This window comes from Amphibalanus amphitrite, unplaced genomic scaffold (assembly GCF_019059575.1).
Source record: "Amphibalanus amphitrite isolate SeventyFive unplaced genomic scaffold, NRLGWU_Aamphi_draft 000352F_arrow, whole genome shotgun sequence".
NCBI classification, from domain to species: domain Eukaryota; kingdom Metazoa; phylum Arthropoda; class Thecostraca; order Balanomorpha; family Balanidae; genus Amphibalanus; species Amphibalanus amphitrite.
In genome coordinates, this window is record NW_024881846.1 from 542,064 (window position 1) to 558,942 (window position 16,879).

The following is a 16,879-nucleotide window of genomic DNA, read 5'->3' on the forward strand; positions in this document are numbered from 1 at the left end:
GTATTATGGCATCCCGACTAGATAGCCTTGATCCCGACTTTCATGTCCAGACATGATGCTTTGATGATTTATCCAATGATGCTTGTGTCGCACTAGCATCGCAGACCGTGTCTGTGCTGATATTATTTGTTGTATATTTCCTATTCAGAAAGGATTCTAAATGTAGTGTAATGCGTATTTATGCATTCAGACTGGGCATGGATAAGAGATAGGCACAAGCTGACATGAATGTCTCCCTCATCCATCTTCTGGGTTAATGAGTTGCGCAGCAATGTTTGTAACATCTTGTCCGTTCTGTGTTTCAGTTACAAAACATCCAGAATGTGATACGGTTGAAAAAGGAGAATGTAGACGCGCTGAACGCCAAGTTCGCCGGCTTCCAGCACCCGCCCAATATGTACCTGGATGTAAGTACCGCCACCGGCACTCGCTCGCAGTGGTGTCACCGGTATATACTGCCTTGGTGCCACCTTTAACTATGGTTGTTTCATGTTACCATTTTTGATGGTTTTACAAGCCGTCGGTTATTGTAAGATTTACACGTTGATGTTACGACTTACGAATGTAATGTGTCGTTCGCAATCGCAATTGGTACAAAATGTGTTTGTATTTATTGTAAGCTACCTTTGTCATTAAAATGTCAAAAATTTCTGTTATTTTTTGCAATTTCTCAATTTGTCTTTTTTCGTAGCAGTCATTGGTGTTACTACGAAGAGTCGTCCTGAAATATTTTGAAGCCGCGCAGATGTGCGTTATGCCCGTCCTGTCACCTATTCGGCTACCCTCCGGTCCTCCCAGTCACATCGCCTCCCTGAACGTGCCGCAGGAGTACAACGAGCTGACGCACAAGCTGCACGAGTTCGAGGCGCGCCGGCAGGAGCTGCAGGAGGCGATCGCGCGCGGCGCCAGCACCAACGGGGGCCTGGACGGCGCCGGTGCCGGCGGCGAGACCGTCGAGCGGCCGGTGCCCCACGTCTCCTCTGGTGAGTGACGGGCGCGGGGAGGGGTGCTGACCCGGAGAGGCTGGGGAGTGAGGAAAGAAGGCAGTGGATGTGGTAGTGGGTGGTGTGGAGATACCTTTAGAAGTTGTTCGTCCTACAGCTCGTACAATTCAGTTAGCCTATTTTGATGTAGTTTGTGCCGGGATGTTGAGTGTTGCTTGGTTTGTAGCGCCTGGTGCAGGACTGTGCTGTGGAGGACGACCCATGCCAGTTGGTGCTGAAGTGAATATGAATGTGATACTGTCCGAACTAGGTGGCGTTCGGGTGCTGTAGCACATCAGCTGTTCAGTTGCGGGTAGGTAGCGCTGGAGTCCTGCGGTGGAGTTCTCACGCACCGGCAGTGGACGAGTAATGCGGGCGATAGATGTCGCGGAGGTGGTTGGCTTTGGAGGTTGATTGGCGCAGATGCACTGGTTGCAATAGCTGCCCAATGTCTAGGTGCAACTCCACTGCGCCGGGCCAACAGCTTCGCTAGGCGGTGCCTCTGTTGGTCGTGGTCTCATGGATGTCATCTGTGAAGGCCTTGGAACTAAGGGCAGAAAGTTCCAGGGATTTGATGGTGGAGACACTGTTTTTTTCGGGAAGGGGGTCACGAATGTCATAAAAGGCTGACTGTCCCATTGCTAAGATCCTGCGGGACATGTTTTGCCATTCATAACGGTCCCATTTCGGGTTGACCTGTAGCCTTGACAAAAAAAAATTCGTGTCACCGAAACTTTGAAGCGGAATAGCATGTGCCACGAAGCACCGAGAGAACCGAGGCCAGCACCAAAAGTTTACCTCGCCGGAGACGAATCAAACGGTCCCACTTTCGTCCCGATCGGTCCACCCATTTTGACTCCAGGTCCAAAAAAGCTTGGACAAACTCACTCACATACTCACATACTCACTCACTCACTGACAAACAGGTTCAGCCGAACTTTTTTTCAGCGACCCACCAATGGGAATTTCCGGATGCAAAAGCATGCTATCGCATGCTTTTGATCCTCCAATCACGCTACTCTTGACAGGCAGATAGGGGCTTTCAAAAATATTTTCCCAATCCAGCAGCGAATTCTGGCGATGTTCAAGAGAATTCGCTGCTGGATTGGGAAAATATTTTTGAAAGCCCCTATCTGCCTGTCAAGAGTAGCGTGAATCTTGGTCAAAAACCTGCTCAAATGCAGTTTCAGCTCTCAGGAATTAACTTATCATTAGTCTCGCTCTAAGAACTCGGTGACACGGTCGAGTGGCGGTCACGTGGCATTCAGGGCTTCTGAATCGGGTGCATAAATTCGTTGCTGGTTCAAAAAGATCAGAAATGCTATGGATTCTTGTTATCGCCTTTCAGCATCATGGCGAATTTGATTGAACAAAGCCGAAAAAAATATTGCTCATGCCGAATATATAAGCACCCGACGAATTATGTGCACTATGTCTTATATGATTGAAGCTAAGGCACCCAGATGAAGCATTAAATGCCCTCTACCTTTTGCATCCAGAGCAGTGCAGCTGGCTACTTGACTTTTTTGCGTTGCTGACTGACTACGAGTGTCATTGGAGGCTCAGGTAGCGTGAAATGTCAAATAAAAATTGTTACTACTTATTTATGCAATGCCGTGTTACTGAACAGTGCCTAAATTACATGCGGGACCCCGAAATTGAAACGATCTGACGAATAATGTGCGATATGTCTAATATGCCTGAACCTGGGTCACTTTAAAGGTAGTGTGCCACCTTTGAAAGATTTCCCGTTTTATTTTTCCTAGGATAAGAAGCTTCTGTTTTTACCTAATATCGCAAAAAAAAATCAAAAATGGGCCTGGAATAGTGCCTTTTTCGCCTAAAAGTTTATCGGTTTTTAGATATGTATAACAACTGTAGTGGGCTCACCTGCAAACAGGCGTTGGGCAACAATCGCGAATGCGGCGCACTTGTGACAATAAGCAAAGGTCATTATAGTGTTACGACCATACGACGTACGGGAATGAGTTATCAGCTGTCTAATCGTAGACAACACAATGTCGAGCCTTAAACTGTAAGCCTGTATTGGTATTGTTTCTTAAATTTGGCTGTCGAACATTAATTTGTGGTTTGAAATATGATTTTATGTAAAATAATTGATATGAAACAGCCGTCTCTTAAGTTATGACCCCATTACACCACACGCAAGTGGCAGAAATGACAATGATCAGCTGACGCATTTTTCTTGGCCGAAGTCAGAGCGCGCGGCCCGACGCACCACGCGTATTTGGAAATTCCGACCTCGACGAGCATCAGAAGCCACCTAACAGGCGTGTTCGAAACCGCAGGAGATGATGATGAACGGGTTTACCGAAACTTGATTGGATGAGCCTATCGGTAATAGCGATTTTAGTGTGTGCATTTATTGTTCATAGTGGTGTGAAATGTGGTTGGGGTACGACCGACAACCCGTCGGGGCGAATTTCGCACTGGGGTACTCAAAATTTGAAGAATTTAAGACGTTTCCATAAGTTTTGAAGGTATGGATAAGTTCTAAAAATCCGGTTCTCCTTATCCGGGTCATTAACTCCATATGGTCCAAGAAAGCTGGCACACTACCTTTAAACCTGCACTATGACGAAATGGCTGCAATATGGCGAATATCGTGCCGCGATTCAATATATCAATGCACTATGCCGTGCTGTCGAAATCGCCTGCACTATTTTTGAAATGTGTGCACTGCCGCCTAAATTGGGCCTTTTCATTACATTCATTAAAATCTCGTTAATTTTTATTAGCAGTAAAATTTCAATAATTTAGTAAAATTTCATTAGCAGCTTGTTTGAACGGCACCACGCTACACTTGATGAACAGCAAGAGCGTTGTCAAAAATATTTTATAGATGGGGCACCGAATTCGCTTGAAGGTTAACTAAATTGCTTTGCGGTACGCCGAATACCAATGCATATGACGAAGCAATGCACTCTGGCGAAACTGAAATCGCAACTACTGAAAATGAATGCATTCTCCTTTAAATTGCTTGCACTGTTTCGGAGCCGTGTGCACTATTACTGAATTTCATGCACTCGGCTTAAGAAGCGGTGCACTATGCCGAACTGTCGAAATGGTTGCACTATTTCTGAACTGTGTGCACTATTTCTATATTTGGCCGTAAAAAGGTGTAGTTGAACAACGATAATTTGCTGCCTCTATCGCAAAGGGAACGCCGTCCGTTTTGCTTATTGAATTCATTCAAAGGCTCAGACTCAATAGTCGTTCAGATAACAGATTCACAAAAGCCTGACAACTGAGCAGCACTCATTGCCCAGGTTGATGCGTGTCGGATGCTTTTGAAAAGCGGAATCATTGAGCTTCGAGGCAACATTTGCCTTTCCAGGATTAGTTTGAATGTGCGGTACTTTCCCCAAAAACACATCGTCTCTGTATCCAAGTATCTCCTCCTCCTCCCCCCCCCCCCCACACACACACACACTCGCAACTACTGGTACTCGTGCCGGAAACCCGGCTGAAACTGAATGTCTGCGTGCTGGGTGCGAGTCGTCTCCAGATCCGGCTGCAGCCCTGCCGGTAATGACTCTGGGTTCTTTCTGCGCGCTGAAGACGTGCGCATCCCTCCGGTGACATCCGGGTGGCTGCGGTGTGTCGTGACGCCACTGCGGCTCCCGCGGCTCGGCCGGCACCTAATTAGTCGTATTGGCACCGGCTCGGGGACTATGGGCGGCCGCGCTGTCGCGACGAGCGTCCCCCTTTCAGCGGTATTGCGCCGTCGCTGGCGCCTTGGCTCACGGCGATTAATTTAAACCGGCCTAGTACGCCGCGGTGGGCCGGTGATCATTTCGGGCTCGGGAATGAATTTTACGGTGACGTAGGTCCTGTCCCCGCCGCGCCGGCTGACGGGCTGTCCGGGCGGTGTGGGGTCCGTCTCGGGCTGCACAGACCGTCTGTCTGACCGAGCAGAGCCCCGCTGCCGGACGGTGTTGGGGTAGGACGACCTCGGCTGGTCTGTTTGGTATGCGGGCGGCCGCCCGGAGCCGATATGTCAGCCGGCGGTCCGGCCGGCCCGCCTGTGCATGAGTGTCTGCCGGCGCGCGGCGTCTGTGTCTATTTCGGGCCGTGTTTGGAGCGTGCCGTCGGAGCTATCGATTTGCCGGTATTTGCCCGCGACCCGGCAGACCCGCCGCGTATGTGTGTGTGCCGGCGTGCGTGTGTGCTGATGCAACTGCTCCCGTTTCGGCTTGGCGCGTAAACGACCCGGAGCCACGTGCGTTGCTAACATTCACCGCTCGCAGTTAGCTCCGTGGTGACGCGGATGTGAAAAAATGACACGCAGTTGACTATGAGAGCGTCTCCGAGCTGCCGGAGAGACAAGTGTCCTACGTCATACTGTGATATTGTATAAGGCTTGTGGGTTTCACCAGTGTCTACTTCGTAGCATGTTGAGGGAATGCGGGGATTGTTCTTTCTGTGACCTGTTGCCGGACCTGGTGTCGGGGAACGTCTGTGGTGCTGATTGAGATAGTTGTTTGTTGCGCCTCCGACAACTTAGGTGGAAGTCTGTACCCGTGTGTGTACTGTATCCGCTTGGATAATCAATGTATCTGGAAAGACGCTCCGTTAGGTGGCTGTCCAAGCGGCGTGTCACTCGTCTGCCAATCATTTTTAATTATTCTGCCCTTGCCGTTTTGGACCGCACCGCCCGATCGGACATCCCATCCTCAGTCCCACTTGCCATCCTAGAACGCAACAAACTAGTCGACGCGCTTCTCGGCCCCATTTAACCTACCCCTCCTCTCTCTCTCTCTCTCTCCCAGGAGTCAGCGTGGGCAGCTGCGGCTCGCCGGCACCCGTACCGCCGTCACCTCTGAAGGCCTTCATCAGGGCGCACCTGCCCAACCAGCAGCGCACCAGCGTCACCGTCCGGTACGGCGTCACCGTGCGAGAGGCCCTCTCCAAGGCGATGAGCCTGCGCAAACTCACCCCAGAGACCTGCGTGGTGTATCAGTGCTCGAAACCCCAGGTGAGCGGTGGGTGGTGTACCAGTGCTCGAAACCCCAGGTGAGGGGGGGTACCAGTGCTCCAAACCCAGGTGAGGGGGGTACCAGTGCTCCAAACCCCAGGTGAGGGGGGGGGGGTACCAGTGCTCCAAACCCCAGGTGAGGGGGGGTACCAGTGCTCCAAACCCCAGGTAAGCGGTGGTGGAGGGCGGAGGGGAGAACAGGGGAAAGTAGTAAATAATAAAAAGTGAGTGCCCTGTGGAACCAACTGGGGTTTCGTGAAATCAAGTGTTCTGTTCGAAAGGTTCCTAATAGCGGAAACTTTAGATTGCATTTGTTTGAATTACTACGATGAACTGCAAATATGGCAGAAACTGCTGTTGTGTGCTCCTCAAAAGAAATGGATTCTGGTTTCGTTCTGTTCTGGTTCACTGCCCGATGTATGTCCCTGTTCTTAGGGGGCACTAAGTACATTCCCGTGCGTTTTCGTTTGACTGACTTCACCGTCCGTCAGATCCGGATACCGTGGGACGCGGACATTACGTCTCTGGATGTGGACGAGATTCGTGTGGAAGTGATCCACATGACCCCAGTCACCACCAGTATATCGCACAACTTTGTGAGTACCGCCGGAGGGCGGGGGATGGGAGGGGCGGCCGCGTTGAAACATGTGAAGAACGGGGGATGATAACGCAGCTGGTTTTTAGTTGTTTGATTCGATACTTTGTTGGTGGAACCACTTAATGATATGTACGACGGAATGATGTACAACGTGGCAAGCATAGCGGCAATGTATTTGCTGTTAAGTAAGGGAATAGAATATGGCTGTGATGACTAAATGGTTATATTGTACTTCACAAGCTTTGCATAGTGCCACCATGTAGTTTTTATTGTTAACTACCGGTTATTACACGGTTACTAGAAGTGGCCGTGACAGCTGTGATCAGCCAGTGTGCTGTGATAAGTGTTGCTGGCTGATGACACATGTGTCTCCCTTTAATCACCTGTGCTACACCGGCCGCCTCGCCTCCCCGAACTGTCCTCTGACCATGACCTCTGGACGTCCGCAGGTGCGCAAGACGTTTTTCCCGCTGGTGTTCTGCAGCTTCTGTCGGCGGGTGCTGTTCACGGGCTTTGTGTGTCGCACGTGCGACTACAAGTTCCACTCGAACTGCTCGGAGAAGCTGCCGCCGCTCTGTCAGTCTGTGGTCAACGTCAATGTCACCAACTACCAGCAGTGCGTGGCGGGATGGGATGGGAGGGGAGACGGAATGGAGGGTGGGAGAGAGACCGTAAAAGGAGGGAGACCGAACGGAGAGGGCTGGCAGACTATTAGTGGTCAGCTGCGGCACGCCTTGCAGTCTGTCCTGCAGGTGCATGCTAATAATGTACCCGAATTCCAGGTTATTTTGTTCTCACATGGTCTTTATTCCTCGATTGTTTGAGCGCTTTTTGGATAGGGATGTCAAGGTACGGCTATCAGCTCTGAATTAATATACCAGCTATCAGTAAAATCTACCCTTCATCGTCATTATCATAACAGCTCGCCCCATCACTGATCTTCTTGCCACAGTTGATCTCTTTCTTCCGACCCCTTTCACCCGAGCTCTCTACCTACTTGTGACCCTTCTTATCTCTTCCTTGTGACTTTTCTTGCTCTAATCCTTCCCTTTCTATCACTTTTCACCGCAGTTCCTCGCCCCTTTATCGCCTAGGTATCCCTTTAGCCGCAGCTTATTCCTTCCTTCTGAACGGTCCTTCTCGTCCCATCCCCCTTCCCTCAGACCCTGCTCACCCTGCTCGCTCCAGCTCACCCGGCCTTCTCTCTGACCCTGCAGCTTGTTGGCCAACAACTCCGCCGGCATCCTGTTGGCTCCGTCATACCTGCGCGGAGGTCGGCAGGGCGACCCGCGCCTGCCGGGAGCGGCGCCTCTGGCGGCCCGTGAGCGCAGCACCTCAGCACCCAACGTCAGCAACCACGTGGACCCGGCGGCACTGGGCATGGACCAGCTTCGGCGGGCCTACCCCGGTCAGTGGACGGGACAGGGAGAGAAGTGTGGGGGGGGAGAGAGCGACAGGGAGACGCGCAGGGAGGGGGTCAGCGGACTGGGGAGTGTAGCGATTTTCAGTGTCAATTAAGTCGTCAGGAAAGTAGTGAGGCCGGTGCTCGGTTTCCCGAATGTCTCCGTTGAGAGCGATAGTGAGCTCCCCGGGGGCGGTGCTGGGTTCCTGTTAGTGCTCGCTCTCCTCGCCGTGTCCCTGATAATCAATTCCCCGTGGTAGCGCAACCGCCGGCGCTGAAACTAATCACTCGCCGCCAGGGTTTTCCGCCTGGTAGTTGTTATGACGAGTTGTTCGGGACCAGTACGCGCGCCTCCGCCAATCAACAGGTGGTCCTTAGGTGGCTGCTCCGAGGCGGGTCTTGGTCAACTATCCAGGGGCGTTATTACGCACTAGTGCCGTCCGCGAGCGCCTGTGTCGCACACTAGGAGGGAAGGTCCTGCCACTCAGCAATCCTACTACAATATAGGAGCGGCCCTCCATCGTCCCGCCCCACTCCCCCGTCCCTGACCCGGGCCCCTGGCAGCCGACAACAGAAGCCGGCGCACGTGTTTGTGACTGGCGGCCCATTTAGGCCCGTGGCTGCCACAGCTGTCGGTGACGTCACTGGCGCACTGCGTGACGTCACCGGCGGCCGGCCGCAGCCGGCACCGGGTTGTTTTTAGACACCGCGCCGGTCGATGATGTTTTTCTGACGCCGTGTGTGCCGTCAACGTGCATGCCCGGCGTATGGGCCGGGGGAGGGGCGGACACAGATAGGACAGCAGCGCATTCCCGTGTAATTTGCGCCGGGAATGTTCCACGTTACGTAAAGCGTGCGCCGTTGAAATACCCGTGTGCCTGCCGATGACGATGTGACTCCGAGACGGACACTGTGTTCTGACGCACTCGCTGACGCTGCTCACGGTCGGCTGAGCCGCCTTATTGTGCGACACACACGCGCTCGCCGTGACGCCCGCGTGTCAACTGGCGTCACGGTAGTGCGTTGTCGGCGTACGCGTCCGCGACTACGATTGCTCGTAATTTCAGTCCTTCCCTGGCGAGCCTCGGCCGCCTGACTCCGACAAACGCCTCCAGCATGTTGTGTTCGGTCCTCACTGCCTCCCTCTACAGCTGGTGTTGGTTACTGGTTATGACTGTGGTGATTGGTTACAACCGACTAACCCCTGGTGGTGGTCTTACTCGCATGACCTTTAAAACAATGTGCACTTTGATGGTTATTTCTGTTTCGTTTGCGTATTTAAGCTTCTCTCGTAGTCTAGCAGCTACATATTTGATGTTTGATGTTTGATGTTTAAATGAATGTGTTAAATAATGAATGCATAGCTGATAACCACAATTAATCCCACTGAGCTGTGTATAGCACTGAAGTCCTGGTAGCTGCATGCAGTATCTGGTTTTGGTCTGACTGTGGCCTGTAGCCTCTGCTGACTAACCCGAGCCGTGTAGGTGTAGCGGCGGCGGTGGCGGCGGCGCCGGCGGCCGGCGGCGACTCACCGGACGGCTGGGGCCATCTGCTGGCCGGGCTACTCACCACACCACGACCTCTCCGGCGCTTCCGGCCCGGGCACGCCGCCACGCCCACTACGACCGCCACGCCGGCCACGTCCGCCACGCCCGGCCGGCGCCGCAAGTACGCCACTCTGGAGAGACCGCCGCGGCGCACGGCCAAAACGGCGGCGGCGCGACTGGCGGCGATCGCCGGTGGGTGAGCGCGTCCCGCCCTCCGTCCGTGCCTCTGTCCCGCCCTCCGTCTGTCTGTCCCTCTGCCCCTCCCTCCGTTCGTTTCTTCGTCCATCCATCTGTTCATCCATCCATCCGCCCGTCTGTCTCGGCCGTCCATCCGTCCCTCCTTCCCTCCGTTCGTCCATCCCTCCGTTCGTCCATCCTTCACTCTGTCCCTTCGTCCACCCTCTGCTGGAGGTCTGTGGAGGCCGGATGGACGGCGGAACAGAGAGACGGGTACCTACTGTACCGCGAGCAGACAGCCAGGAGGCGCGACCTGCTTGGTAAAATGGAAACAGCCTTGAGTTTGTCTTGCCCGATCGGCAAATGCAGTTACAGTGTATTATCTTCTTGCTGTTGATGATTTAGCATGCACTACATTTAGCATGGGAACTACGTGGCTGTTCAAAATATTTGCCTTTGGTGTTGGTTTTCTTTTGCTGCCTTTTCCACTGTTAGGCGTCGTTGCATGAAATGTACCAGCACACGTGTTGCATCTCATTCCTCTAAACCAACAACTAACTACGTGCCAACCGCCCATCCTGTGGGCGGAACTCTGACTGACCGAAAGCCACCGACTGACGTAAAACCAGAGTTCATCTCCCTGCAGACTTGACCCACCCGCCGAGGCTGACTCGCCCCTCTAATCAAACCCGTCCCGGTGTCTGACGCCGCGCGCTGCTACCCTCACCAACAGGTCCTGGCGCGGCGCTGGTGCCTCCCGGCTCTCAAGCACACTCGTCGCCCTCCTCCTCGCCGACCAAGCTGTCCCACTCACACTCAGCTCATGGCTCGCCGACCTCCATCCACCGCGGCACCCGGCCGCGCGCCCGCTCCGCAGACGAGTCCAGCAACAAGAAACTCGACAAGAGTCGCGTGCGAGAGTCGTTCGACGACTGGGAGATCTCCTGGGAGGAGATCCTCATGGGCAACAAGATCGGCTCGGGATCGTTCGGGACGGTGTATAAGGCGCACTGGCACGGCCCTGTGGCGGTGAAAATACTGAACGTGAACGACCCCAGTCCGGCGCAGCTGGCGGCCTTCAACAATGAGGTGGCCGCCCTCCGAAAGACCAGGTGGGTGATGAGTTAGGGCGGTGGAAAAGTCGGGAGGGGCTTTGGTTGGTTACGATTTCACATTGTTCATAGTTTCCTCTTTCTTTCTACTGAATTTCGCTTCTTACTGTACTTTGTATATATGTAGTATCGCCAAGCGCGAGTCTGAAGAATAAGATAACGTGTACCCACTTGACATAAGAATGCCGCCAGCTGTTGAACTCCTCTATTTGGAGCCCTTACGATATCGTAATGTTGACCTTACCTGGCCTTTCCGTCAGACATGTAAACATTCTGCTCTTTATGGGCTGCGTGCGGCGGCCAAACCTGGCTATCGTCACTCAGTGGTGCGAGGACTTTAGCCTATACAAGCACATCCACGTCTTCGAGACCAACTGGGACCTCGGACAGAAGCTGGACTTTGCGCGGCAAACCGCCTGTGGCATCGAGTAAGTGGCGGGGGATGTTCAGTTGTGGGTGGGAGCTTGAGGCTGGGGTGGGGAGATTGGGCAGAAGCGCGAACTAAGATACAAAGTTATGATGGTAAAAATTGGATGTTTGGTTGGTGTGATTTCCATGTTGAAATGGGGCATGTCCTTCATGTGAATTTAAAGCGAGTTTTTGATCATTTAGTTAGGCGCAAAGTTGAGGGGTCTCACTGTATTCAACAATACATGTTCGACCGTTCCCATAGAGGTCGTTAACTGATGTTCCCGTTGAGTCGAGCGGTACGCGCCTACCTATTGCAGGGCCTCACCAGGCGCGACAGATGACTGTACGATTATGCCGACTAAACGTCCACCTCCCTACTCGCAGGTACCTCCACTCGCGTGACATCATTCACCGGGACCTCAAGTCGAACAACATTTTCCTGCACAATGACTACACGGTGAAGATTGGCGACTTCGGACTGGCCACGGTGAAGACGCGGTGGTCGGGCAACCAGCAGGCCCAGCAGCCGACCGGTGGGTACCGACAGAGACGCTGGTCGTTGCTGGTAGCTAGCCACGTCTGGTTGCTAGCCACGTCTGGTCGCTGGTCGCGGACCGAGATGGCTGGATGGCACCTAGCGTTGATATGTCTACGGGAGACAGCGGTAGGGCTGCCAGATGGCGCCTCCTTCTGGGAACGTGGTGGCTGTTTTAGATACCGCTCTGATTTGGTCGGGGTTGAAGTGACTTCATATGCATCAATATTCAAGGTGTTTGATTATTTGGGATGAATTGGTGCGTCAGTTTTGGTGGCGACGCGAGATGTGAAGACTCAGCTTTGGGCGTGCTCATTGCGGATTTGGTCGCCATCCACTGTTGTCACGGTCTCAGCTACTGTGTATGTTTGTTTGTTTTGTTTGTTTTGTTGGGTTAGGCCCTTTCGGTCGACAAGACCATTGCAGAGCCGGAAGGATGATAGGAATTAGGGGGAGACATTGGTCTGGGCAGGCACCCTAGAGAGTCGCCGGGGCTGAGCCCGTCCATAGGACAGGCCGACCAGCCCCCCAAGCACTCTCTGCACCCGGCTACGGGGTACAGCTCCCTCGGGAGCAGCGGTGCCGCTCCAAGGGAGCAGCCCGCATGAGATAAAGTTGCCTGTCCAGCCCGGTAGGGGATTGTGGCGTGGAGGAGAAGGATTTCAGTATCCTGAGGATAGAAGCACGGATACTGTGCATGTTACACTGACGCCATTGTCGATATCGCCACCTTCGGAGTGCATCGGACCTGATGTAGCCGGATACGGGTCTAGTAGTGCCGTTTTGGACTGCGTTGACTGCCTGGCCTCCATCTGCAGTGAGCCCTTTTTGAGCCCTTTTGACCCCGCCCTTCGCTCGTTCCGTTGACAGGGAGTATTCTCTGGATGGCGCCCGAGATTATCCGCATGAAGCAGGAGAACCCGTACTCGTTCCAGAGCGACGTCTATGCCTTCGGTATCGTGCTGTACGAGCTCTTTGCCTTCCAGCTGCCGTACACGCACATCAACAACAAGGACCAGGTGAGGGGGGCTGCCGGCCGGCGGACTGGAGTGTAGGGGACTCGGGAACGGTCTGAGAAGGTGGGCTGTTTCCATGTCGGATTTTGTAGTGTGTACTCGTAGCTTGTTGGTATTTCGGTAGGGTCGTGTTCAAAATCGTATCAGCATTATAAATGGGAGCATTTGCCTACTTAAATGTCATACACATTGATTGTTGGCTGGACTTGGTAAATGGTAAGTCCATGCGATTTTGTCAACCACAATGCTCGCTGTATGTAATGAAGAGTGCCGACTTATTGTTTGGTGCTGAGATTCAGATGTGGCTGGGTGTCCACGCTTTTGACGCATTCTTGTCTCCGGCAGATTCTCTTTATGGTGGGCATGGGATTCCTGAAGCCCGATCTCTCCAACCTGACCGAGTGTCCAAAGCTGATGAAGAAACTCATCACAGAGTGTATCAGCTTCAAGGCCGATCTCCGTCCGCTCTTCAGACAGGTCAGTTCGGATCGGCAGTATACGGAAATAAGAATTTAGACCAACATCATTGCCTTCAGTATGGATTAGGTAGCTGCTCTTAATGGTCACTTCAGCTGGCAGTTTTTTTTTCAAATTTGAAGCTTCATGTGCACGGTCCATAAAGTAATTGAACTGAGCTTGTGACCAGCAATTTTGTAACCAATGATGCACTGTGGTTTGAAGTGAATATCGGTGCTTTGCATCCTAGTGCACCTGTCAATAATTACTCAGCTCATCACCACTACAACTCATTATCAGTATTTGATGTGCTTTGTCCGCTGACCGTTCCCTCCCCCTGTCCACAGATCGAGGACCGGATCGACTCGATCCTGCAGAACATTCCCAAGATCGCGCGCTCCCAGTCGGACTCGTACCTGCCCATAATGAGCCGGCAGTACGAGACCGACGAGTACTCGCTGTACCCGCCCTACGCGTGCCCGTCGCCGCGCACGCCCGGCCACGGCGGACTGGCCGCGTTCGCCTTCCACCACGCCGGCTAGTCCCGCCCGGCCGGCCCGCCCTGGCGCCCCTCTGCCCGCCGCCCCGTCCTCCGCCCTCTGCCCGATCCCGCCCGCTCCCTTCGCCCCGGCCCGTCCCGGTCCCTCTCCCCCATCCGCGAGCACCAAGATGGCAGGTGCTGCTGTTCGTTTGGACAGTCAGTCTCAAACTTGCAGACGCTGACGGCATTCGTAAGGTCAGCGGATGGTGCTTGTGATTTAGGTACCCCTCTCCCCAAAAGTGTGGGATTTGCATGTGATTTTCTAGAGGGTGGTATAGCCATACCGCATACGTCGTGTCTTTCTGTTGTCACTTGCATTTTGAGTCATTAAGTCTGAGCTGAAGTTGATCATGATTTTAGCAATAAGTGATTTCGTCGTAATGGCCTGTTTTGATTGTCTTTATGATGCCCAATCTCAATCAATTTGGCAAGCCAGGAGCTGATTTGCATATGATATCTCGATTTTATTATTGAACCGTCTCTAGCCATCGTTTGGTGGTTATCTCATTATCCGCCAGAAAGATGCTGATACAGAAGCGTTTCGATCTCTAAAAAGGTCGTCCAAAGTAGTGGACTTTGCCTCCCATCCTACCCCATTCCACTTGCTTTGTTGAGTAGGTACTAGTTTACCGCTGATATCACAAATCGATTACAAACCACTTCGGCCTACAGGGTGCTCTACGAATTCATCCTAGTTCCAACACCCGGCTGGGACGTGTCGTAGAAATTGTGGCTTCCCGCGGCGCGGCGCACCCCTGCCGGAGCCGTCCGCGCTCCCCAGACTCCGTCTTCCTGTCACCGCTGCTCCTGTGGGTACCGTCCATGCGCGACCTGTTCCGGCGCTGATCTCCCCTTCTTCCCGACATCTCTGCCCTGCTGCCGCCGACACGTCCTGCGCCCGGCGCCCCCTCCTGCCCCCTCCCCTCCCCCGCCCATCGGCGGCGGCGGCGCGCTCGGCCCGCCGGCCCCCTGCTCCCCCGACGTACATGTGATACAGCGAGCGGGCAGGCGGGTGCCAGCCGTTCAATCTTCTCTAGTCGGCGTCACGCGGTCTCCCAACGGTTGTGTTACGAAAGCTGCACTCATACGCGATTCTGTTGCACGCATTGTCATCGTCATTATGTTCTGTTGATGGTTTGATGGCGCAGCTGCGACCTCCCGGCTTGTGCGCGTATGTCTGTATATAGTACGAGCGAGACGAGGTAAGAATATGTGACATCATGACTGAAATAAATCCGATATTTGAACGAAATGTATCTAATTATTGTGAAGGAATATTTCAGCAGAGAACAGAGGCTGGTGCGCGGTTCCGTTGTAACGATTCAATGACGTACAATCTATCCCGAGGCGGGCTATAATGTGCTTCCATCGACCGTGCTTTCATTGGTAACTCAATGTACGAGAGGTAGGTTATCATGGAACATCCAGGCAAATGAATTGGGAATATATCGGATTTGAGCGGGTTCATGCATTCCCTGACGACATCAAATGATGGTCGTGGCCCCTTTTTAACGACCCAAAACAGCTGGGTTTGAGATTCCGATCAAACTTTGTCGGTGACTGAGAGAATTTCTCCAATATGAACGGTAATCCAATACGCGTCTCCGCCTACTTCAATTGACCGCCGGACTTTCCAACAAGCAGGTATCAGCTTATGCGAGCGATGTTGGCGAAACATTCTCAAAGGGGTGTTACTTGGCATTGTTTTGTCAGGAGAACAAGTTGGTTCCATGGCGCCTCTTGTTCTCTGGTTTGATGCACTGTTATCCAAGGACGTTTGTGTATCGATTATTCATTGGATCGGCGGTTGCCCCGGCTCCAAACTGAGCTGTTTGCCCTCCTGAACCATGTCCGCGGGGATAGAGAATGCCGGCCACGCTCCGGTCGAGTAACGACATTGAGCTTGGCAGCAGTAAACCCATGTAGTAAAAACATGTAGGGCCCGTCCCGCGGCCTCAGTAGGCGGTAAAGGCGCGTGGTGGCTGGTAGGGACGGCATGGCTTCGGTGCTCGTGTGTGTCCTGGTAGCGGTGCTGGGCGCGCTGGCAGTGGCTGAAGTGACTGACGAGGTAACGGTGATTGATGTTTTAGGAGGTCCCGTGTTGAGCAGACATGAACGGGACGGCAGTGAGCCAACCGAACGCAGATTCTACAATGAGACTATCTTTGGTGGTAAGCAGCCGGAGCTGACCTCAGCGTTGCCGGACCGTTTTGAGAAGGTACGGCTCAGTCATAAGGTGGCGGAGGGAGTGCGGCCGACCATCACCGACGACAGTCTGGGCGGCTGGCCGGAGGACGGCGACAGCAGCTTCATCTCGCTGCTGCAGCACCTGACTTCCCTCCAGGACGTGCTGGTGGTCCACCACCTCACCCAAGAGCCGTCTTTCCTGTGGCAGCGTCTCCACCAGTTCACCCGCACCCTGGAGATCAACCAGCTAGAGCTGCCTCCGGGTGCCGTCACCACCTTCCACCAGACCTCCAGCAAGGTGTGTCTGTACCTGGTGCACGGGTCTGGGTGGCGCGGCGCCGACACTCGCCGCTCCGTGCGGCTCCTGGATGCCTGGAGTGACCTGTGCACGCGGCTGCTGGTCGTGGAGCCCCTGCAGCCGGTGGAGCGGTCGCTGGCGGCACGACTGGTCCGACACGAGCAGACTCTCATGACGCTATCCATTATGATGGAGGAATACTATGGCTACAACGCTACCGAGAGCGGCAATGACACCGTCGGACAGAGCGGCTCCATTCAGCGAGTGTACGGCTTCGAGCTGGAGTGTTTCCAGCGCAGGGTGCGGCCAGAGCTGCTGTGGGACGCCGCGTGGAGCAGACACCGCGTGCGCCGCTCGCAGCGGGACGGCCAGGGGAATGCCACCTTCTTCCAGACGAACGTGCCGCACTTGGGCGGAGAACATCTGCGCATTAGTTCCACGGCAGCCGGAGACACCTACTACGCCTACTATCCCGACCCGAAAGACCGCTCCCACTTCGCTGGTGTCGAGAAGAACATGATAGACGCGGCGGCCCGCCACCTGGGCTTCACCTACACGCACACACCGCCGCTTAGTGACGAGGGTGTCTACGGCTCGCGGCTGGAGAACGGCTC

The 16,879-nt window shown here is 53.8% G+C and overlaps 1 protein-coding gene across 2 annotated transcripts in view; it reads left to right on the forward strand.

Annotated features, from left to right (window-relative positions):
* Window positions 1–15,032, forward strand: part of LOC122389260 (raf homolog serine/threonine-protein kinase Raf-like) — a 32,789-nt gene extending 17,757 nt beyond the window's left edge. For both annotated transcript variants that reach the window (XM_043381120.1, XM_043381119.1), the window contains exons 2-13: window positions 306–407; window positions 827–983; window positions 5,777–5,982; window positions 6,474–6,578; window positions 7,030–7,196; window positions 7,798–7,988; window positions 10,443–10,821; window positions 11,082–11,249; window positions 11,617–11,765; window positions 12,638–12,786; window positions 13,129–13,260; window positions 13,587–15,032. In XM_043381120.1, the coding sequence (XP_043237055.1) occupies window positions 306–407; window positions 827–983; window positions 5,777–5,982; window positions 6,474–6,578; window positions 7,030–7,196; window positions 7,798–7,988; window positions 10,443–10,821; window positions 11,082–11,249; window positions 11,617–11,765; window positions 12,638–12,786; window positions 13,129–13,260; window positions 13,587–13,781 (2,100 nt within the window). In that variant the 3' untranslated portion in view covers window positions 13,782–15,032. The remainder of the gene's footprint in view (window positions 1–305; window positions 408–826; window positions 984–5,776; window positions 5,983–6,473; window positions 6,579–7,029; window positions 7,197–7,797; window positions 7,989–10,442; window positions 10,822–11,081; window positions 11,250–11,616; window positions 11,766–12,637; window positions 12,787–13,128; window positions 13,261–13,586) is intronic.
* The last annotated feature ends 1,847 nt before the right edge of the window (window positions 15,033–16,879 follow it).